Raw genomic sequence first — 24,783 nt, 5'->3', positions numbered from 1 at the left:
CCATTTTCCATCAAATTTCAGTTATTTGCCTAAATTATATACTTTCAGTACCTGTAGAAGATAACACCAAGGAATACCTGAAATGTCGATGAAAAACTATTTCATACTGGTCAAGAAAATGTACTTTATTTCAGAAGGGTTAGGTCCTTGTTTTATTATTTCCAAAAGAGGTTAGCTCCTCGTTTAGCCATTTTGAGAAAATTATCATGTTTATTTAAAAATCTTATACATTGCAATTGCAGTGTTTGGAAATGTAATGTAACATAATTCTCCACCATGGGAATGTTAAATCACATTTTGAAAAAATCTTCTGGTCTTTACTTATTCATTTTTCTTTCAAATTTCCATTTTTGGAACTAACCTGCCGGAAATATTTTTTTGAGAGATGTTATGTTACACATTGCGAGTTTTGACTGAAGCGAGAAAGTTCGATTGAGTTTCATAATTTTCAGACCTATTTTTCCGGCGGATCTCGAATCATAAAATCCTATTACCTAAACATGACGTCATGCAGTCCAATGATGAGCAGATAGAGACCCATAAGAAAATCCGCCACGGCTAAATTCATGATAAAGAATGAATGGACCTTGTTATCCTCACTGACGAAGCATCGGGCCAGGATAACCAATAGGTTGCCAAATGACCCGAGCAGGGCCACTAGCCAGACGGCACAACGTAGCAACCAGTTGCCCAGGAGATCATCGACGTTCGAGATGCCATCCCCTTTGGGCAGGCAGACCCGTACGTTGGGGGCGTACCCGCACATAAAGAAGTAATCGAAGTAGCTATAAAGAGAAAATAGAAAGGTAATTATACTGATGAAGAAAGGAAGGTATAGAAATAGAGAGGAGGTGAACATGTTATTTTAAAAATCTTTTCAAGATCTACTTTGGTTATCGGAATCAACGAAATGCACCGTCGTTTGTGATGGTGACTTTTATTTCAGCTGTACGTCAATATCTGAATTGGAAAGTACATCTGTATATAGGCCTACATGGTTTATCAATTGACAACCATACAAGCTTGGTCAAACCACGGTATGTAGTTGTGTCAGTAGACTTTGTATCTTTGCTGCAATATTGATGTAGATTTTTCCGAAAGTTTGGTGTTTATAGACTTCTAAGAGGACGTCTCCATGTAGTTTGTTAAAATTACCAAATCCCTGACATCAAGGGGGTTACATAAGAAATGAGATAAGGGGGTTACCCCTTTATATAGGTATTGATAATATTCGTTAATTTTTTAATGAAAATAAACTCCGTCAGATTCATTGAAAAAAATGTAAGTAATGGGAGGAAGTGAAGTATTATGATAGCAAATGCGTATAAAATAATTTTCAGGACGATTCATCGTATCTTACATATTGTTGAGATTCTCGAGTGGTGTGAAGAGCTCTCGAGGTACTTCGGTTAGCTTGTTCTCCCGTAAGTCTCTGTTTTAAAGAATGAATATCATGATATAATTAATTATATATAATATGATTGTATAATAGTATGTGTATGAATTATAAATACTGGTTGACTAACTAATGGACAGTGACTCCTTTTCACTTTTATGAACAGCTGGTTTACCAAGACATTATCCCCATTTCAGTAATAAAAAACATACACACAAAAACAAAACACAGGAAGACATTGTAAATGAATCTCCCAGTTTTCATAATCTTATCATAATCTGATATGAATGAGTTTTATCTGGACGGATCCATCCCATTCCAGTCGTTCTATGTAATATGCAATCTTATCCAACTGTTTTTTCGAAAAGGATGGATGGTCGTAGGGCAGAGAGTTTGAAATGTGGTGAATAACGCCCTTGCCATTCCTGGTAATAATGGTTTAGGGGAATACATGCGAGAAAGTAATTATATTCAATTGTTAGAAATAAAACTGATTTCAAATTTTCGAAGAATTCTTCAAAAGAATGACTCGCATACCTCGGGATTGTCTGGTTTTTCGGATGGAATTGATTATTGATTTATATCTGCAAGGTGTCATACTCACAATGATTCCAGCTTTATCAGATTATCGAAAGCATTCTCTTCGATGACTTTAATTTCATTTTGGCGCAAACTCCTGTAAAGACAAGGAAACATTCCATTGTGGTATTCATGTAAACATATACATTAATAAAAAAGAATCAATATTACCACAAACCACACACCATTTACAATGAACTCGGTGCAGTGCGGAAATCAGTTTAGAACACAAGAGACTCGTAAATAATCGTATACTGCATTTTTCATAGGGTATGCGAATTCCATGTGACAAACAAACGCCTTTTCATGTCCATTGTAGCAATTATATTCATGTCTTGAATACAAATGAATGTACCATCGTTGTATGATCGTTTTTCAGAGTTATGAATAACAAAAATGGTTAAATATTAAGTTTAACTTACATGTCTGTAACGTTTCCTAAGCCATCAAACATTCCCAATTCAATTCGACTCAATTTATTCTCCATTAGTGTACTGCATATAGGATGAAAAACAGCAAATTACATTAATAACATAATGAATAACGTACTTATTGGGAAATGGTTACAGTAATACAAACTGGATTTAGCTTTGTTTGCTTATATAAAATGTTCTACCGTGAGTCGGATCTACTTAAAAATACACAACGACAACGATATGTTAGTGCTAGGCCACACATAATACGATAAATCAGTTAGCGTGGTGTTAATTAAACCATCTTTCTTGAAGTCATATACCATTTCTCAACACTTGTGCATATTTTCATCTTTAAAGACACCATAGCCATCTTTAATAGCATCAGCCACAGTAAATATAAACCTAACCATTCTACATTCCTTCCCAAAATGCTTCGGTGTGATTATATAATACATGACCGCTACAGAAATATGCTACACTCTTTACAATAACCATACCGAAAACTTACCAAGTTACCAATAACATACTAATCAATTTGGGCTTCCAAGGATTTTTCCTCTTCGAAATGACTATGTTGTCAATGTTATAAGAAAAAAATCTATATTTTTTAAAAGGTTATGTTTCAAGACGTATTATCTGACACAGAAACTTGTGCATGTGTGGGATTTACAAGGGGACATTCTTCATCTAAACTTGAGCTTTTGGTTCTGGACGCAAAATATCCAAATCTAATGATCTGGGTAGATTTCTGTTGGCATTGATATTACTGACTGAGGGAGCTGCTTTATCGAAAGAGCATAAAACATGGCTAGGAAGAATCTAATCAATTATCTTAATGACAAATCGAAATAAAGCATACTCACAAATGTTGTAGATTCATCACAAGTGAGAATGACCCGGGCTCTATCATATCAATCTCATTCTCATCTAATTTCCTGCGAGAATGGGAAAACAAGATTTAGCTTTAATCTGCTTACGTTTGATAATATCCACATCTAAGTAGTGGATATTTGCAAGAAATAATGGAAGATTACAAAATGTTGTTGACGAGTGTGACAACAGCATGATTTGGAACTATTTTACTTTACAAAATGTAAATTTGGCATTTATTTTTCTCAGGATTGTAGTTTTTGAAGTTATTACCTTATATTCGGATTCAAACTGCGATTCAATACTAAGATGCATTATTATAAGAAATGCCTATTACCTTCTTCAAAACTAAACTAAAAACCTACTTTTTTTAAGAGAGTATCAATGAATGAGTCACTTTTTGTAATATAATCTGTAGAGATATAGTAAGCTTCCCCTTTCCAGTAATTAGAATTTAATCGTACTTTCGTGTATTTATCTTAACTGTTTTTCCTTTTATTATTGTAATGCGTAGTTGAGTATATACAAATAGAAATTGCGCAATGTAAATGTACAGTTATTATAATTATAGATATTATCTTGGTAGGAATCAATAGCGAAATCATTAGAGGAAGGCAAGCCAATAATTCATATCTGCCTACTCTGGGTTTCCTTTTGAGTTAGTAATATGAATCTAGGTGAAAATATAAGTTACAAGCGAGTATAGCAAAAACAAATATTCTACCAAACATGAAAATATAATGCGGTTTGAACTTACAAAATGACTAACTCGGGCATAAACGGAAATACTCCAACAGAAATGTTCTTCAGTTTGTTGTCATGTAGCAATCTGGGACGAAAAAAAGTGATCTAATGATCTATCCATTTTAGAGGTGATAAATATTACACATTTATGGAATCAATACATTTAGCTTGACAATTTGACAACAGATGGGTGATAGTTTTTAGCGGAGCTATTTCAGACAAGAGAAAGCAAAAGCTTTTAAAATGAGGAACAAGAACAAAAGTTAAGCTTCAACAGAAACTAGAAATGTGGATACTAGGACATACAGGTATATATACTCAAGATAATAAAACCCAGCATTACCATGAGTGAAATAATGTATATAATATGTTATGAAGTACTAGAGATAGGTTTGTGATTGGATATGTCTATTTTTTCTGTACTTGATAATATGTTTCATTTCATCAGAGAAACTCTCTTCTATTTTATATCAATTACCTAAATAAAAGAGAGTGATGATATAAATTGGCAGAGCTTCTTCATGACAAATAATTGATTTGTAGAGAATTTTCTCTCCCTAAATCTATCTTGAAGTCATGCTTGGCTCAGACGATCTTGAAAAATTAATTTTTAATGGAAAAATAAGAGGATATTTGGGAAAGTAGCAAAATACAAAAACCTGAGGCGCGTAAAATATTAAGGCGACTTTCTAAAGAACTTTAAAATCTTTACAAAGTATGTTCTCATTATAACATACAAATATCTAGGTACCCAATAAAAGGTTGTTAACTAGGAGAAAAAAGAAAAAAATAGTGTGATGTTAGGTAAGAATGATGGAAAGTGTTTTTTAAATTGTATGTCACTTCATTTGAAAATTCCAAAGCCCTCGTTTAGTCAACTAATCGGATTTCAGATAAAATTACACGGCTAAGAAACAAAATTCCAATTTGTGAGGTATTCTAAGAGATAATGCATTATGGGATAAAGGCAAAGGAAAAGGAATATCCACTAAATCACAACCACAGTCAAAATACATAAAAATAAGACAAAAACTAATTCGTTATCAAGTAAATTTAGTAGACGGCAGCATGATCATGTCGGCGGAACGTGGTGTAATAAAGTGGGTCAATAATCATATTAAAGTTGACAAAATTGAAATGGCCTGCATAATTTCCTGGATATTGTGTACAATCATTCACTTAACATGCTAAGTCAAATTGGAGATAATGCTATAAAGCTTTAATTATATTCCCTTTTTGTGAATATTCGTGATCATTCGTAATACAGATCGCAAAACTCAATTAAGTTGGGAAAAATAAATAAAAAACAAACCTCAGTATATTACAATTTTTCCCATGGGGAAATCATTGATCGGATTAACAATTGTAACCCCCCTCATAACATTGTACAATAGCAATGTTTTCTAAACGAACACACGAGGAAATCCCTGGTAGGCTAACAGCCGACTTGTAAATTAATAAATATCAGAATACTATACTTTTCACGGAAACTTACATTTTCAAGAGTCTGTCCATGCCATCAAACGACCCATTCTCGATATGTGAGATGTGATTGCTCGATAAATACCTGGAGTTTCAAATAATAATAATAATAATGATAAAACATTGGTTGAGGTCACTCTATAATTAAAACACAAAAACAATTAAACAAATGAAGCTGGCCCGGAGAGAGACAGTGACGTCACAACATTGCTTTCAATTGAAAACTAATTAAATAATTCATAGCTGTCTTGGGATGATAATAGAAGTAATTTTATTGATCATGAAAGCAATGGGAAACAATTTATTATTTATTTATTTTGTTTAATGAAATATCTTTATACATGATAACATGCTCAGATTGACGATATAGTAAACATGTGAACAATAGAATTTGTTGGCTTCCCATAAATTTAGCACAGATTTTCACCGTGGTCCTACTTAAAACTGCACCTCAGAATACGGGTGTAGGGTGTAGTGCTGCACTACACTCATTCTTTTTATCTAGTCAAATTGCGCAGGCCATATTTTATGACAATTAAATAGATATATTTGACTTGATTACCGTTGAAATAGACACGATTAACGCACATACTTGTATTAAAGATCAGAAGTAATCAAAGTAAATTACAAGTTCCCCAGTGTAGGCTTTCGAGTCCAATTTTATTAATGTGCGCCTTTACCTCATCACTCCTCATGACAAAATGGATTAACTTGTAGGCATATTAGATGACCGAACGCTTGAAATGCACATAATGACACAAAGCTAATATAAGAAATATATCATCATCACTACGATTATCATGGCATTTCTACACAGCCGCCGCATCAGCGATTATAATGCCAACACATTGCTCTTCCCAAGCAGAGGGAAATACACTCAAGTTAACACTAGGAATGGGAGCTTTCACCCATATCTTTAAAATGTTTTTAATATAGAGCATTTCAGGTGCCTATAATTGTAAATAAAGATAATACCACGTTATGTTTAAGCCATATAATCTCTAATGTAAATTGAAGACCTTATTGATCCCTTTATATACTTACAGATCTTGTAACCCCTCCAGTCCATTCATGTGCGATGGCATGATTTTGGTGATTGCGTTGTAAGAAAGCTGACTAAAACAAGTAAAAACATACATCAATCAAATAAATATTACAAAATTGATTGCAATGTTTCCAATAACACTTTTTACAACAGCTCCATACTCCCCTACTGGAAAGAGCACAGTGTGTACCACAGTGCGTTCACAGTGTGGAACACATTGTGAAATTATACATTCACACAGTTAAATTTGAGCATTTCAACAGTGTGAATCATATATAGTCGACCGTGTGAACACACTGTGACCATACTGTGTGACACTGCCTTCTTTCCAGCAGGGTCAAGCAGGGACCAGTTTTACTGACAAAGAGTTGCAATTGATTGTTTTATCTCCATGGAAACATCAATGATATGATTTGTTGGTGTAACTGTTGGTTTAAATATTTATGTTTAGTTCTCTCGTAAGTTAGTTCTTTGTTAGGGTTTAGCTTGGTGTTTTTAGAGCCGTTGTGACTTATGAACCTGCCGGGTTGCCTTCTGGGCAAGTTCCTTAAACTGCGGGTGAACAGGGCATTAAGATCAGGCACCAGTCCCCGTAGATAGATATTTTTTTAAGTGCTGTTTGATGTAATTTCCATTAATAGTATTATTAGTTATTCATTGTAAAGCGCTCTGATCATATTTTTGGTAAAGCGCTATATAAGTACCTGTTATGTACCTGTTATGTATCAAACAACACGAGGTAACACAAAATCGATTAATTTTATAGGATTTAGAAAGGACACAAAAAAATAAGCGAATCTTGCCCCATGATAGTTTATGTTGCCCTTTTCGCTAATACAGTAATAAAGATAATGAAGGGAGATAAAAGATACCACAAAGTAAGAATAAACCTGGCAAGGATGAGGAGATATCAAGCATTAGAGATTTAACAATCCATGGAATAAAAAGATGATGTGACAATAATCGGATTGTATTCATTTATATGGTAATCGGAATCAGAATAATGCTTAATTCCAACAACCCTGCACCCATCTTATACATTTAAAGGTCATCTTCAGCAAAATAGGCGATTATGCGGAAAATAGTTTTAAGACCCCTTCAGGCTTTATCAGAAAAATATCCTCCAGCCACACTTAATATGGAATAAGAAATGATAAGGACATAAGCATACCATCTTCCAGTTTTCATATTCAAAGGCTTTGAGGAACAGCTCATATTATAATTATTGAATAGCGACAATGTGGAAAAGGTCTATTCATGCTATGTATCATATGTAATCTATTCACGAAAGTTATCGAATAAGAAACTTAATATTTTCCATTATGATCTTGACAAGAGCAGAAAATGAGAAACGAAAGCGATTGACACTCGTAACATTCATTTTCAAAGAAGGTACAATCCTTAACATTCCTTCCAAATTTGAGACACCATTGGTGCGTGGAGGGGTGCGACTAAAAGAATATATCATTTTTGCGGGTTGTGACGGGCAGTTGATGTTTTTATTATTGTTGTGTGTTATGATATCATCCCTGGACTCAGCTGGACAGTTTACATGACTTTTTAGCCTCCTGTTTCTGGATTTCGGAGCTATCAACATTTTGTGTAAAACTGTGCTGTGATAACCAGACCACCATTTCAGTGTACAACTACTTACCATTAACACCTACTAGTGCTATACAGCCCTTTTACCGGATTCACTCAACCTTGATTATCTTTTGATACCAACAATAGTAAGTGCCCAGTACCTGGGATTATTCTTTTCATCATGTTAGTGTTTGCACTCATCAGTGTACTTTCAATGCTGTATGCCCATGAGCATGCAATAACCCAGCCCCAGAACACTGTTTCGGAACTCTGGAACTCTCTACATGCTCTAAAATATCTACATCATCCTATAAGATATTACCCTAATTCTGTGGCCTCCTTCACAATCCAACTTTATGTATGTGGCGACATTGAACTAAACCCTGGACCACCTTCCCTTTCACCACAGATTATTCGATATAGAGTTTCTGAAATTTATAACTTAAGACATGCTATTAACCCCAATAATAAATTGCCCAAAGAAACATGGGTTGTTATAAAAGAACTAGGTATTGTTTCTCCTACTTATCGGCTGAGCCATCGTGGGAAACGAGGTGGAAGAAGGAGACAATATACAATACCAGTTATGATTGGAAGAAGACAAGATCACCCATCGTTCACGATGAGATCAGATGGGCGCAGTATCAGATCCAACCTGACTCGAGTCGAAAAATCTAATATGCAACCATCACTAAAGAATGATGTAATGCTCCCATCTTTGTATGTTGTGAATCCCCAATCCTTAAGCAACAAACTAGATGAGTTCTACACAGTGATACATGCATTACAACCTGATATTGTATCGGTTAGTGAAACTTGGTTCCAGTCCTCAGATCCGGCTAATGCTTATCGTATTCCAGAGTATGAAGTTTATTTGAGGTCACGAGACGGGAGGCGAGGTGGAGGAGTAGCGACATATATAAAGCATTCAATGCAACCCAGACCAGTCTCTGGTTTGGAATCCCCATCAGACCTAGAAGTGATATGGGCCCAAATTCGACCTAAACGTCTTCCAAGAGCAGTTTCGTCCATATTTGTCGCAACCGTTTACAGCCCCCCAAATATGAACAACGATAATACTTTGGCAACCTACCTTACTGAAGCCTTAGATGACATCTTCAACAACCACCCAGGTGCTGGTGTGCTCATTAATGGTGATATGAATCGCAGCAATATATCACCCCTACTTACAGCGCACGATCTCAAGCAACTGGTAGATAGACCAACGCGGAATGATACCATACTGGATAAGATAATTACTAATCTCAAACAATATTACCTTCCTGTAGACTTGGTGGCACCCGTTGGACGTAGTGACCATTTTGGTATCCACCTGAAGCCTAAATCTTTGCCCTTACGTTCAAACAAAACAAGTAAAAGATTAGTCAGACCAATGAAGGATTCAAATATTCGTAGTTTTGGTAACTGGATAACATCCCATGATTGGTCCACCACCCTTACTGATAACGATGTAAATGTTAAATGTGATAAATTTTATAGTGAGTTGGATAGGGCTATAGATATCCATTTCCCTCTTAAAAGAGTAAAGATGCATCAAGATGATAAACCCTGGATCACACCGCGTATCAAATCTTTGATTTCACGTCGTCAATATTTGTTTGAACTTGGTTTACCTGCTTGGAAAAAGGTCCGCAACCAGATTATAAGAGAGTGCGTCTTAGCCAAGCAGGAATTCTACTGTAATAGGGTCCAACGGCTAAAACGGGACAACCCACGAGCTTGGTACAAATTTATTAAGCTAATGACATCTAACAGAAGAATTGAACTGAATTTGAATATCCCGAATGACAACCAAGATGTAACTGATAAAGAAATTGCAAATAGAATAAATGATAACTTCTTGAAAATTGCAGAAAACACTCCATCTTTATCATCATCCAACCTCCCAGTTTTTCTCCCAAGCCGAGAACAATTCCCGTTCCAGGTTCAACCATGGGATGTCTATAGGGAGCTTCGGAAACTCCAAGTTGGTAAAAGTTCTGGTCCCGATGGTATATCCACTCGTCTGATAAGAGAATACGCACTTGAGTTTTCCACACCCATATCCGAAATAATTAATACATCTCTAGTTCAAGGTGTTGTACCAAGGCAGTGGAAAGAGTCTACAATAGTGCCCATCCCTAAGTCTTCCCCTCCAACCATTGATAAGTTAAGACCGATTGCCTTGACAAGCCATTTCGCAAAGCTTGCTGAAAAATTTGTGTATAAGTGGCTCCTAACAGATATAGAGAATAATTTGGATCCCCATCAATATGGAAACAGGAGTAATACATCCACCACTCACTACCTTGTGAACTTTCTTGACTATATCCATTCCCATGCTGACAAATTAGGTTATAGCTCAACAGTGGTAATGACAGACTTTACAAAAGCTTTCGATCTCGTAGATCACAACATTGTGATTTGTAAATTGTTTTCCCTTGGAGCGACACCCGATCTCATCCCATGGTTGACAAGTTTTTTAACTGAAAGAACACAGAGGGTTAGATACAGAAATGAATTATCGGACCAACGACAGACACATGCTGGTGTCCCCCAGGGAACACGTTTGGGTCCTCTCCTCTTCCTTGCGCTCGTCAATGATGCCCTCCTAGATTCACTAGTGCCCAGGTGGAAGTATGTGGACGACCTCACACTAGCAGATAGTCGACCACATACATCCCCCAGTAATTTACCAAATGATGTACTTGAGCTGGAAGCATGGTGTAGAGAATCCAATATGAAACTAAACCCCACTAAATGTCAAACTTTTCAAGTGTGCTTTAGCAGAAACCCACCTTTGCCAGATCCAATCACTATTTCTGGTCATGTCATTGACAAATGTAACCATGTAAAGCTGTTGGGGGTCATAATCCAAACAGACCTGAAGTGGAATCTTCATGTGAATGACATCGTGTCCAGATCAAGTAGGAAACTCTACATGATTCGAAATTTGAAAAAATTTAACCTCCCTAGAAGCGACCTCCTTACTATTTACACATCATACCTGCGACCAATACTTGAATACTGCGCACCTGTGTGGCACTCCTCCCTAACGGTGAATGAATCCAGACAAATTGAATCCATCCAGAAAAGAGCATTGCGCATTATACTTGGTCAGCAATACGTTTCATACGATAATGCACTGTCACTCTCCGGCCTGACAACCTTGTATGACAGACGTGTCCACCTTTGTTTTAAGTTTGCCCTATCTATCGAAAAATTCTTTCCCGATTGGCTACCAACAAAACAGTCATCACTAAGAGCCCTCAGGAATAGCGAGAAGTACAGAAATCCAAGATGCCGTACAGAACGCTATAAGAAAAGCACAATACCCTTCCTTATTAGGCTACTGAACCAAAGGTGAAAATATCCCCCCAACACATACCATATTTCAGAATTACGGCCTCTCTTAACCCCCCCCCCCTAGTTTCCCTTGTTCCCCCTTTTTAAATTACAGGTTATTTCAACACCATGCAACCAGTTCAAGTTCATGTACTAGTTCGTAAACTCACCCTGATCTGTATAGTATCTTTTAATAATGTACCCGTTTGAATTATGATTACATTTCCACCTTCAGCTCTTTACTTTACAACTTATTTTGAAAATTAGCCATTCCTACCTTTTGTTTCTGTAAACACCATAGCTTTATTTCTTGTCATGAGGTTTTGATTTATCGTTTTAATATTTCAGTTGTTTTTTTTTTTTTTTTTTTTTTTTTTTTTTTTTTTTTTTTTTTCCACCACCCATTCCTTACAGTAATTCCTTATTGACTTATGTACATTTCTTTAAATGTGTATATTGTACAGCATAAAACTTATTATGGATTCATCAATTTATTTATTAGTAATGTATTTTAAAAAAACCACATAGTTATAAATTTTAATGTCTTAATTCTCATTGTAATATAAGATATTATTTGCACAATTGAATCCCAATTGTCACCAGAAAAGTGAATTATAAATCTAACTTGTCTGTACAGTTCAAATTTAAATTCACATTATCTTCACTTGTAATATGATTAAATTCTAAATTATCATGATCATGACCATTAATATTTTGTAACTAAAACATGTGTTCCTTATTGTCTTATAAAATTGCAATAGTTTAAACACAATTCTTGCCTTAAATGAGTATTGTTAGTTTAATTTATAATACAATTCAGATTTATATTTTCTTCACTTGCAACATAGGCCTAACTCAAATTGATTATTTATTATTTAAAATCATTTATATTACTTGTAATCTACTTTTCTTTGCTTCAAACATGTAATTCTTGGTTTATCTTCAAATTGATCTTTTGTATTATATGCAACAATTTGTATGTTTTTAATTGTAAATTCATATGCAATTCAGCCTTCTAGGCTGCAATATCTGAATAAAACACCTTGAATTGAATTGAATTGAATTGGAAGAACATTTAAAAGAATGAAATAAAAAACAATTACGGACAAGTTCATTTATATAAAAATTAATAATCTTGTAATTAAATGATACGAACTTACAGTACAGATAGGCTGTGAAGATTACGGAACATATCAGGCATTAGCTCTGTGATCCCACATGCTACCAACTCGCTGAAATAAGAACATGAATTAAAAAACAATTCAAAGCAATGTATATAATTCAATTATTTGATGAGAAACAGAGAGAGAGAGTGGGCTAGAGACAAAGAAAATAGAGAACGAGAGAGATATGATATGTGTGTTGAGTGTGTGTTCGCACTTGTAGATATGTGTAAGAGACAGAGAAGGTGGAAAGGTAAAAGGGATAGAGAGAGAAATGATATGAAAGATGAGAAACAGAAAGATAGGGAAAAGCTCAACTTGTGTGTTTGTACATTATGTTTGTGTGTGTGAGTGAGGGAAGGGCAGGATCGGAGAAAATATTGCGTTTTAGGGTAAAGGGCATATGCGAAGAAGAGGAAGATTATGTAAAGTGAGCTGCTGGGAAAAAAAAATCACCCCATCGTTGACTCGACGAAAAATATAGGCCTTACTACATTTAGATTGATCGAGCTGGCCTTTGAGCGGAGCGAACACTGGATACCACCGGAGGCCGGAAGGCGTGAATCGAGTCTGAGAATCCGGAGACAAGCAGATAGCTGGTGAACAACTCTCCCTTAGGTGGGTATTGTGTTTATTTACTTCTCTCATGGCTAAGGGAAATGATAAAGACGATTTTCATGTTTATTTTGAAAATCGATCCTTGTCGGCCAATGATGGAGAGAGTAAAATGTGAAGATGCATAACCTGTTGAGTTCTTCAGTGAATAATACATCAACAAATGGCCTTCAAGGAAATAAGAAGAGGAATCCTTTCCTGGCTTCTTTTCATCATGTTCATGGACTTGAATATCTTCAAATTTGTGCTTGTCTTCTGCGATATATCATCTTACATCTTACAAGTGTCTCATTATTAACCTCCCCAAATATTGATTTGACCAGCATAAGGCTATTTCGTGGAATCTTCGTAATACCCAATCGACAAGATTGATATTTCACTTTCAGAAATTGATGTAAAATATCAAGAGGCAGGAATTTACCGTGAAATAAAGGCAACGTGTTGAACAGTATATCACATAAACGGTCAGCCCTTATAGAATCAGTTGTGTTATATGCAAACACCTGATTGCCGATTTAAGTATCATTTTCATTTTAAAACATTAAGATACAGTATCAGAAAAAAGGTAGCAGTAATAGCGTTCAATGCGGAATAGAAAATATATGTAAAATGCAATTCACTTTCCGAATTAAAACTAAAATCTTGAGCTAGTTAATAACTTTAAAAATGATTACTTATCATGAAGAAATAAAGCATTGGAATAAAAACAAGGACGTTCTATAGGAGTAATCATTGGCAAAGGGGGATACTTACAGTTCTCTCAGACTAACCAGATTCCGGAAGCAATCTCCATCCTCGCACCGGAAGTGATTCCGTGAGAGTCGTCTATGAGAAAACAAGTAAGAGAGAATTAGACGGTGGGGGGGGGGGGGGGAGGAGATAAAATGAATATCGTCTCCATTGGGGAATTCAAACATATATGAAGTTATTGTAAATTAATATAATGAAATTAAGTTAATTAACATTTGTAGTTAACCTTACACAAAATAATTCCGTTATGTTGATCCAAAGCTTACATCGACCAACGGTGTCAGGCGAGAATACATCCTAAATGCTTTCAGTTAGGGTGTGTTCTACGTAATTGTATGATGAATTATGGGGAAAGCGGGGAAGGAATCTAAGTAAATTGGACCATGAAGAGGTAGATTTGATAGAATAAGAAAATCGAAGCATACACTAGTCAACCAAATTCACGAAATAATCCTATATTAATAATGCAGGAGTTATATGAAAATACATATCGGCAGATGTTGAAATTTGCATTTATTTACTAGTTACAAATATCGTTCCCGACAAAGCATAAATAAATAATTATCTATCACGAAATACACCATCGAAACATGGATAAATCAAGTCAACTAGCAATATGGTATTATTTATAAACTTACAATAGAGAAAGCCGTCGAAGAGAGTCGAAATGAGCCGAAGTTATCCTCTCAATTCGGTTATCTGATAGGTCGCTAACGACAATAACAAACAATAAAAGGTGACAATGTTAGAGAAATGTTAATGCTTTTCATAAATTTTAATGCTTTTCATAAATTCTGGCTGTTGTGTATACAGAAAGGTTTCTAAGATCATGGACCTACTAAATGGTAAGATTTACAGTTTCATAAGAATTCAGAAGAAATGGGAAGAAAACATAGAGTAAAGCAGAATGAAAAACGACAAAAAAATTCATATCTACCAAAGATAACAAAATGGAATAATTTTTCACGCAGTCAATCTAAGCTTATACGGCAACCCATGCAACCTTCTTAAATCGATATGTAACGGAGGCGCAATAACTCAGTCGCCTAGAGCGGGCGTTTCGGATTACGATGAGCCTGGTTCGATTCCCACTCGGTGCATTACCAGGTCCCTCGGAGAGAACCTTAAGCCGTCGGTCCTCTGGTTGCTTGCTTACAAGCATTCATGCTGTCTTAAACAGTAAAAAAGTAGTACATTGTTTAAGCCTGTCACTCTAACAACTTTTTGAACTTTTTTGTAATAGTTTAAACGTTTTAAACAAATCGTTTAAAGAGTTTAAACAATTGTTAATTATAATAATGTAATACTTACAGCATTTCCAGACTCCTTGTGTCGTAGAAGACATCTTCGTCCATTGACTGCATTTGGTTGTGAGTGATTACTCTGTTATCAATTGAAATGGGGAGATATGCAGAAGCGGAAGAGATGTAGATGGATAGAGAAAAGAGATAGCGTAAAGAATAGGAGATAAATGATCCGGGTATGGGGTGTGTGTGTGTGACAGAGTGAGAGGGAGAGGGGAAAGGGGGAGATAAAGCAATTCATTAAAAAAATCATCATTTTGCTTTGATAGATAAATAAAAAGGCAGTACAGAGAAGAGGGGAGACAAAGAGAGGGAGAGAGAGAGAGAGAGGGGGAAGAAGAATGAACGAGAAGAGTATAATCAGAGAGCGAGGGTGGAGACAGACAAAAAGACGGACAGACTGACATTCGGACACACACAGATAAATTGGAAGGTGGTAGAGTGTACTAGTGTTTGGTTTATTTTATGAACATAATATGTTCTATTGGAACCGACATTCTCATGGGAGGTACCTTTACGTGCCCTTCTCGGTCTTGGATAATAAAAACCGCCAATATTATTTAAAATCTGGTACCTTGGGACAGCAATGTTTGCGATTAATAAACGTGGTCTGATTTCAAATCTATATCGCCCTTTAGCAAGTATGATGCGTTGAAAAAAAATCACTCATGTTTTTGGACGGGAAAACTCGACGAAGAGGAAATTAGGAATGTCATCGATCGTGCTTGCATGATATGGGTGCGTCACATTCAGCCATTGTAATAATCAGTCAGTACTACGTTCGACATTATTTGGCATGGGCATAGTAAAATATGATCTAATTATGGGATTGTTTCCTTCGCTTTAGTGATTTTTATTTGATAAATTAGCATAGTTGGAGGAAAGAACTTTTGGGACAGACAAAATTATGACACTAAAGAATTTCTATCAAAAGTGATCTAAGGCTCGACATCTTTTTCATTTCATATCAGTTAACAATCCCCCACACTGCATCCATCTGTATCTGATACTAGAATTTTGAAATTATTTTATTTTATGTCTTACAGCAAATAATTCTGCACTTAGCATGAGTATAACTGTGAGATATATTTTCTATTTAAGTAAACTGTTTGATATTTGCTTGTTAAAACTTAAAGATGATAAGATCCATTTATTTTTTTTCGATAGATATAATTAAGCTTACAGGATCGGATGAACGTTTTTATATTTAAACTTGGATGAAGTATGCCAAAAGTCTTTGATAAGAGGGTTGCAATAAAATCAACACAGATTGCTCACTTTCAACTCAACAAGAATACGAAATTACTAACTTGATACATTGACAAACTATCCCATGCATAGCTGTGGAAACAAAATTATGATTGAAGATTCCTAATAATCATTGCATAGCACCGAGCTCGGGTATCATCCCACATGCTCTAAATGCGAAATGTGATATCTCTGTGCGTGGCCGTGCAGCTTTATGTTATGTCAGAAAGGCGGGATAAAAGGATACATGCACCCAGGACTTGCACGCAAAGAGCGCCAATGATCTAAATAATGCCCCTGGACTACAATGACTTTCGTACATTGACCCCTCTAAGGCATCTTCTTTTGCCGGAGAAAATTATGTGGAACATGATATGAAACATCCTCGAATATGACACTATGTATCGCTGAAGCCGCGGTATGATTGAAGATAACCCTAGCTCAAGCGCTGTTGACGTACTTGTCGCTCAGGTGTTGGGCTTAATACGACACGTTTAAGTATTCTTGTATATCTTTTCAGGAGAAGGATGGAGGGAAGGTGTGTTTGATTTTTTTGTAAAACTTTGGAAGAGCTTTAGGTAAGTGTGTTTGAACTTGTGCATGTGACGGGAAGGGATGCAATAGTAGCCTACAACAGCAGTCATAGAGAAACAATCTAGTCAAACATGTTTAAAGGGCCGAGAGAATGACAGTGGTTTTTTTAAGGGTGGAAAGCAATGTCACTCTTCGGCGTTTCCACACATTTCCAACCTTTTCAACCAAACCATCTCATGTGTTTTTTAGAGTTTACACACAGTTGAGTCGCTTGAATTCCAGGAAAGGTAGCATAGGCTCTTACTCCCATCCGTGTTTATTCCTCTTACGTTACATCTTAATCCACGAGACCAAACCCCATCTCAAAGAGCGCCATCGTCAATATAGACCGACCCACTTCTACCCAAATATACTGTTGAGTATACTTGCTTGTTTTTGAATGCGGTATATGAAGGTGAAAGAAAAGCGATTGAGTACCATGCAGGGTTGGTAAATTATTCAGTTGTTGTATCATGCATGAGTGGGACTAAAAGGTGTAAGAAGGGACCGAAAACCTTTCATGTTCTTATCCCTCTCATTACCCCCAGGATATCTCCATAAAAGGGCATTACTTTCAATCTTTCTCCCACTTTAGGATTTAGGATACAGAGAAATGAATGATTTGCTGGTGGCAAAGAAGAATACAGAAATAAAAAATAGCCAAGTCTTTTTTTTTGCTCATAGTGGGTTGAAATCCAAAAGGAAGTAGGAATTCAAGATAATGGATACCGACAGGATGGTTTTAATTTTGAAGAATAATTCTGGTTTTCATTGAAAGTGGTCTATTTGTGCGGGGAAAATAATTGAGGAGAGACTGTGGATTTTCATACCCTGTTCATTAAATCCACAAGTGAAAAAAAAAGTATTTCATCAGCAGTCTTGGTTGATTTCCCGTATTTAGGGCATTCCCGCCCCCATACTGATTCCCGTCATGGGCATGCATCGCCATTGCGTCAATCATCATGCACATAAAACTTACATAGCAACTTTACACAAGACGTGGATCGTTTGCCCCCCCCCCCAAAAAAAAAAAAAAGACGAAAGAACATGTGCTTGCCTATGATGAGAAGCGCTTTCCCCTTTTTGAAGGCATCCCATCTTTTCCTCCTTTTCAGGAAATTTAGAGACTTTTGAATTCGTATTTGGCTTCCATACAAACAGATCTTATTCCGGCATCTTGCGTCCGCCAACCTCCAAGGAAGAGCGTGGTTAAACAATAACTTCTACAATCAGCCAGCGAGCTTGAATTTGGTGTCTCTGTATAAACACTATGAAAATTAACGCCCTCATTCTGTCTGATGAAAAAGGATTCTATTTAAAATCTATCTATGATCGAAGAAGCTATTCTCCATTATCATTCATGATACCCACATCATTAAGATGATGATCATTCATTTTATAACTTTGTGTCTATCATCGAAGTATATGTACATCATGTTGCACTTACAGTTCTCGAAGTCTGGTCAGATTCTGGAAGCTGTCGCCATGGAGATGAGTAATACGATTATCCGACAAATCCCTGCAGCAAAGAGGAATGTATAAATTTACATATTTACGATCTCAGATATTTAAGTGTGATCTTTTGTTGATAAGGGGGAAATAATGGTAGTCTTTCTCTTCTTCACTCCAGAAGATAATTTTATCCAAGCAGAATGAGAGAAAAAGGCATGCTCATTTGTACATTGATACAGATGATATAAGATGAAGTCTACTGACGTGATTGAAGCATTTGAATGCTATTCACTTATGATGCTATAATCTTTTTTTTGTGCACATGATAAGAACCAAACCGATTTGTATGTTTCATTGGATTGCCCCGTCAGACAGGCACCAGATAGTTGTTACGCCTTTAAGTCACATATATACGTAAAGTCTAGCCGTAACAGTTTTCAAAACGAATACAAAATAACTTTTGGTTATGAAAATCACACAATTATTATATATTCGATTGTGATTTAATAACCTTACCCATGCATTGACATGGGAGCGGGGCTGGGCTGCCTTCTTTGTGGCAAAATCCCTTTTTTGTTAAATTTATACCAGCACTCCCTGTAAAAAAAATCGTTCCCAGGAACCTGTGTTAGCCCGAGTTTGAAATCTATCTACACGACCTTGAACAACATCATAATGTGCACAAAATACAAAAGATACTTAAAAAAACATTTATGAAATAGATGAAACAAACAAAATAAACTAGTCCACGCTCAAATAAAAGGCTATTTTGGTCTTCTTTATGCGGAATTTGAAATTTAAGAAATACATTAATCCAGTAAAATTCATTTTATGATATTTTCTTTGTCTCATTTCAATATCGAATTATTTTTCGACAGAATTGAGATAATTTATACCTGTTACCTTACAAAGTTGAACTTTATAGGGACAATTTAACATAAATTTAGCAAAAATACCGGGTTTTTTTTAATCCAACGTTAGGAAAAAATTAACACTTTAAAACACTTTTTGATGGAACTGATGTATACTTGAATTATTTATAACTTTTAATTCGTTTGATCGAAAATAATGTGGGCAATGTTTGGTGTTTGCGATGATATATCGCTATAGTATCGCAATTTAAGTTAACCACTATATGGCTTTGGTGCGTCTCATTAAGGATTAAATAACTCTATCTTTTGTATAATGATAATTAGAAGAAAAAAATAAAGAAAGGAGAGGAACGATTTTAAAGGACACGTCGAAGAAAAGAAAGAAAATAATAGTTGGCCTAACGAGTTGGCGGTAATAGTCAAATATGACTGGTCGCCATTAATTTCCAACAAACAACAACATGTAGAACTATCCCACCACGGGTTTTATACCTTTCAAGTAAAATGATCCTTTTATATCAATCGTAAACTGTATAACTACCGACGGGGAGAAACATCTTCCACACATCAGTCACACCACCGAGACCGACTCCAAACCGATGGAAGCAATTACATTATTTCGAATGGTATATTATCGGTCGATTTTCATTGGTTCCAGAGTGTGACTGGCCTTATCCCTGACTACTAACTGAACTTAATCATGTTAATAATGTTTCCCCCTTGTTATCATTGAATTTAAAGTACTTCGGCAAGATGTTATCTTCGACCAAACTTGCCTTGCATGTGTAAATACATGTAAATCTTTATATTCAGTTACACGTTATGAAGCATAGCCTAAGAAATATGGGACATCAGGGTATTTGGAAATTGAAAGAAACGAGCAAGAACTGAAACACCAATGAATAATCATAGTTACATATACAAAGTTCCGGGTGGAAGCCCTTCTGGGACCCTTTCCAGTCGTTTTGACGTGCACGCTATTTCCAGCCCCAGTGGTTCACTTGTTGCTCCAATTGGTGGTTCAGCGAAAACGCTGGGGTATGCGTCTTGTAGCATCGATTCATAGTAGTCGAAATGAGCCATAGGGTCTTCATACAGGAGAACACATCTGCATTCTTCTGGGTATGTTCCAATATCTGAAAGTAAAACATTTGATCATTTAATAGGCTTACATGATGCATAAAATATGTTTTCAAGTTATATAGGAATGGTTGAAAAACCTTTCATCTTACGTGAATTAAATTTCAAGGGACACAAGTTATTTCATCCGCAGCCGTATTTCTTTTTTAACGGGGGGGGGGGGGGGCGGAGTGTGTAAAAAAAATCGAAGAAATCGGAAAGCGAGGGAGCTTTATGCACACTTTTGTTGAGTTTTATTAAGATTTTTAGTAAAAATTTACGTAACTAAAATTTCGGGGGGGGGGGGGGGCACATTCCCCTGCTCCGCTGCGTACGTCAATGATCAAATCTAGAGCACTTACATTCTTATTGAATTAAATGGTGTAATCTAGACGAATTCTGATAGAAATTTTATTTTGCAAAGAGTAATTGGGCATATGGCCTGATTATGCGTCATATTATTAGGCCAATCACTTTATTGGGAACGTGTTTTTATGATTCCCAACCTTTCATAGTACGAAAAAGCCAACAATAACATCCTTGGTAAAACGAACATAGTCTCAAGTAGGTCTATGAATGATTAACCCTGCATGTCATATTTCGAATAATTAAATGTGTGTATATCCTGAACCAGTTACATTTTATGGTCCACCAAAATTAAGTACAAATTTCTACCAAGATTTTTGTCCGTTTAGCTTGCGTGTTAAGTATGCTTTCATGACATGGTGCTTAAAATACCATGGTCAATAGAAAAAATAACTTAACTTGAACATAAGTATTAACGTAGCAGTATTGGCTATCCATACTTAAAACCACCGATATAAATATGGTTAACAATTGTTAAAGTAAACTTTGTTGACATACATGCATACAAGCTGTACCACATTCAAATTATTACAGTAATAATTAAAAATCAAACTCGATAAATAGAAGTTTAAAACAATCCAAAAAAGTCATATTTAAGTTACAAATTCCCGTTCCTTATTTTATTTTGGACCATTTTAAAGAACCGAATTGTAAACTGAAACATGTTTTTGTCTGAGAGAGTTAGGCAAAACAGGTAAAAGAGTATATACATATTTTATAGTAGGGGCGGCTGATGAAACATCATTTTGGATACGCCCATCGACATGGGGGGCGAGTGGGCATTAAACTGACAAGAATATTTATTTTGGGGGCTTCATTATTTTCTTCATGAGTACTGATAACCGTCTTGGGGTTCATTATTTGAGCACCCCTCCCCGGACTATCCAATCCTCGCTCTGCCCGTGATAATACTTACCACATGCTGGTGGTGTAAAGTCATCTTCCTCCGATGAGTCGTCAGTCTTTCCTTGATCCATAAAGGTATATACACGCCTATTCTTATCATCGACTGGAAAAAATCAATAAAAGTAATCTTGATTTGAATGATAATTCTGAAGATGTTCACATGAGACCAAGAAGTTATGTGCATACGTTTTTATTGTAGATCGGTGTTCAATGTACTGATTAAATCTTCCTGAGAAATTAGGGAAGGTCATAATCCTATAGCTGTGCATGACAATCGACATCACCTTAGCTGGAATGAAAGTAATCACGGGTTAAAACTCTCGAAAGCAAATACTTTTCTTCTCAATTGCTTACAAAAATAATGTTTTCTTTTCCTCTTGTCAAAAGTTTTGGTTTAATTTCCTCCCTTTTCTTCCTCCACTCTCTTTTTTACCAGCCAATCGTGGCTGCACCATTGTAAAAAGCAATGCGCACGGTTCTGATCCTTTTATTCAGTGCATTAAAAAGGTGAAAAAATGACGTAGAATGGCATTGAAATTTTTTAAAATGTAAAGTTAACTTGCTGGCAAATATAATGAGTATACGACGTGATAAAATTTCAAAATCAGAACCGATGGATGTTAGTGACTAGAATTACTACATTAAACATCTTTGCTAAGGAGGAATATTTAAGGACTTTATTGCCTGATAAGGATGTGGAAATATAATACATGCCATTTTGTCTTTGTATTTTTTTCAAGGGATTTGTATTACTGCTACTACTACTACTACTACTACTACTACTACTACTACTACTACTACTACTACTACTACTACTATACTACTACTACTACTACTACTACTACTACTACTACCACCACCACTACTACTACTATTATTACTACTACTACTACTACTACTACTACTACTACTACTACTACTACTACTACTACTACTACTACTACTACTTCTACTAATACTGCTATTACTACTTGTACTCGGTAAAATAGTAGAGAAGACTACAAGTTATCAAGCTCGTGGTATTTAGTAAAATTCTAGTGTTTCATTCATCTCTTTCGTAAACCAAAGAAACCACTTCCATGACTGTACATTTCTTTTTAGGTATATCATCATTTGCATTTTTTTGTTATAAGAGTAAAAGATCATTTGAGGTTAACTAGCTTTTAAATATCTTCATTATCCTTCTCATCCTTTCCGCTTCTAAGCACCGGATAATTTTGGATCGGGAAATGAAACCGAACGTCATCTTCAATGTACGGGAGCACGCAAAAATATCGACTCGTCAATCCAGGATGGTCTATATTTTCATAACCAATCTGGAACTGATACGGTGTCTTAGGTTCGATTGCATATCTGTCTCCAAAGCACCCACTGATTCGTTTGACCTTACGAAAATCAAGGTTCCCTCGCTCTCTCCCTCATTCTTTTTCTCCTTCTGTCTCCTCCTCTCTCATCCTGTAGCTTTTCTTGGTGATTCTCTCTCTATATATATGTATTACTGTGTTTCTTTGCAATCATAATCACTGAATGTGTCTCTCATTTTGTATGCCTCTTTCCCCAAATGTTCTTCACTACTCTCTCTCTTCTTTGATTTTTGCTATTACCCGTTCATCTATTTATACCACACATTGCAGCTTAATGCCCACATGACCGCAGAAACCAAGGAAAATGGTATTTATATCTGTTTTCTCTCTCATCTCATTTCGCCAGGATCTGAAATCATCGTTAAAACACAACACCAAAATCCTATAAACAGAAAGCACTACTCCCAAGAATACAAACAAATAACGTCAAAATTATCAGACCCCATGCAAATAGATTTTAAGAATACAAGCTTTCTTCGGATTAAAGTTTGGAGATAGACCCATCACTTTCGCATTTATTAATCCTGAAATGTGCTTTCGACAAAACGAAGAACAATGACTGGGCTCAGCGAAGTTCGCTTGATATGTTTGCACCGCATCCAATGGTTATCTGCCTTCATTTGGGAATCCTTATTTACATGTATATTGAATGAAATGGAGTTTATGTATTTGGACTCGTTTGCTGAGAATATTAGACGAAATGATGGGGGATAGCCTTCGCTTGCTTGACCTGGAAAATGTAATCTTGGCCTGCGCAATAAAAAAAAAATCATTTGCATCAATATAAATATGATAGAGACAGCACATTGATAAACTAACGTTTGTTGAAAATAGAGGGGGTGGACTCCTTTATAAAAATCGCAATCGAATCATATTATACCTACTTGAAATGTTGTTAGTATGGCTCATTTGAATGAAATTGAAGAATGAAAGGACAGAACTTTTGAATCACGATTTGGCTTACATGATAGACTGAAAAATTCATATTTCGAATTGCAAGATTGGAGAAGTTCTGCCGGAAAAAAATCATGAGCTTATAATCTTAATAATTTAGTGAAACCACTAAATTAAAACACAGGTTTTAGTTCGCGCGATTTAGACTACATTGAATACGGATTAGTAGCAGACACTTTGTGGACTAAAATAGACTTATCTATCATAACCACAATTGCATGCATGAAAACGCCATCACTGGCTATTTAGCGTAAGGTCATTTTGTTAAATATGTTTTTTTTTCAAACAGACATCAGAATCATACAGTATTTAATTTCAAATATATTTTCGATTATTCGATATAATTTGAAAGAACTTTCCTTCTTGTAAAAGAAATTATCGTAAAAAAAAATCGTATCATCTCCCACCATGGATCCTATGCTAGCAGGATCTGTTACCCTACTTACAAGTACAAGAGAGGCAAGTTTGTTGGTTTAGCTTATAATGCTATCACGTAAGGTAAGTGGGTCAAACTTTCCCATATTTGCCCGCTATATCAGCTGATTTGTATTGGAGCTATGACTGCCCGATGAAAGGGGAGGAGATGTAAGGTTACCCAGAATCAATGTAGCCATATATGCACAATGAAAAATAAGT

At 35.8% G+C, this 24,783-nt stretch overlaps 1 protein-coding gene across 1 annotated transcript in view; it reads right to left on the bottom strand.

The window, feature by feature from the left end:
- The window catches only part of LOC129259679 (relaxin receptor 2-like), a 41,707-nt gene that overhangs the window by 8,569 nt on the left and 8,355 nt on the right, over positions 1-24,783 (bottom strand). The window contains exons 3-17 of the mRNA XM_064098114.1: positions 21,840-21,932; positions 20,355-20,574; positions 18,562-18,633; positions 15,301-15,372; positions 14,628-14,699; positions 13,993-14,064; positions 12,622-12,693; positions 6,532-6,603; positions 5,501-5,572; positions 4,019-4,090; positions 3,255-3,326; positions 2,398-2,469; positions 2,001-2,072; positions 1,361-1,432; positions 495-785 (exon numbers count right to left, since the gene is read on the bottom strand). Of these exons, the coding sequence (XP_063954184.1) occupies positions 495-785; positions 1,361-1,432; positions 2,001-2,072; positions 2,398-2,469; positions 3,255-3,326; positions 4,019-4,090; positions 5,501-5,572; positions 6,532-6,603; positions 12,622-12,693; positions 13,993-14,064; positions 14,628-14,699; positions 15,301-15,372; positions 18,562-18,633; positions 20,355-20,574; positions 21,840-21,932 (1,468 nt within the window). The remainder of the gene's footprint in view (positions 1-494; positions 786-1,360; positions 1,433-2,000; positions 2,073-2,397; positions 2,470-3,254; positions 3,327-4,018; positions 4,091-5,500; positions 5,573-6,531; positions 6,604-12,621; positions 12,694-13,992; positions 14,065-14,627; positions 14,700-15,300; positions 15,373-18,561; positions 18,634-20,354; positions 20,575-21,839; positions 21,933-24,783) is intronic.

Source organism: Lytechinus pictus, chromosome 4, assembly GCF_037042905.1.
Source record: "Lytechinus pictus isolate F3 Inbred chromosome 4, Lp3.0, whole genome shotgun sequence".
NCBI lineage: Eukaryota > Metazoa > Echinodermata > Echinoidea > Temnopleuroida > Toxopneustidae > Lytechinus > Lytechinus pictus.
The sequence above is the reverse complement of the archived record's forward strand: the minus strand, read 5'-3'. Positions and strand labels throughout refer to the sequence as shown.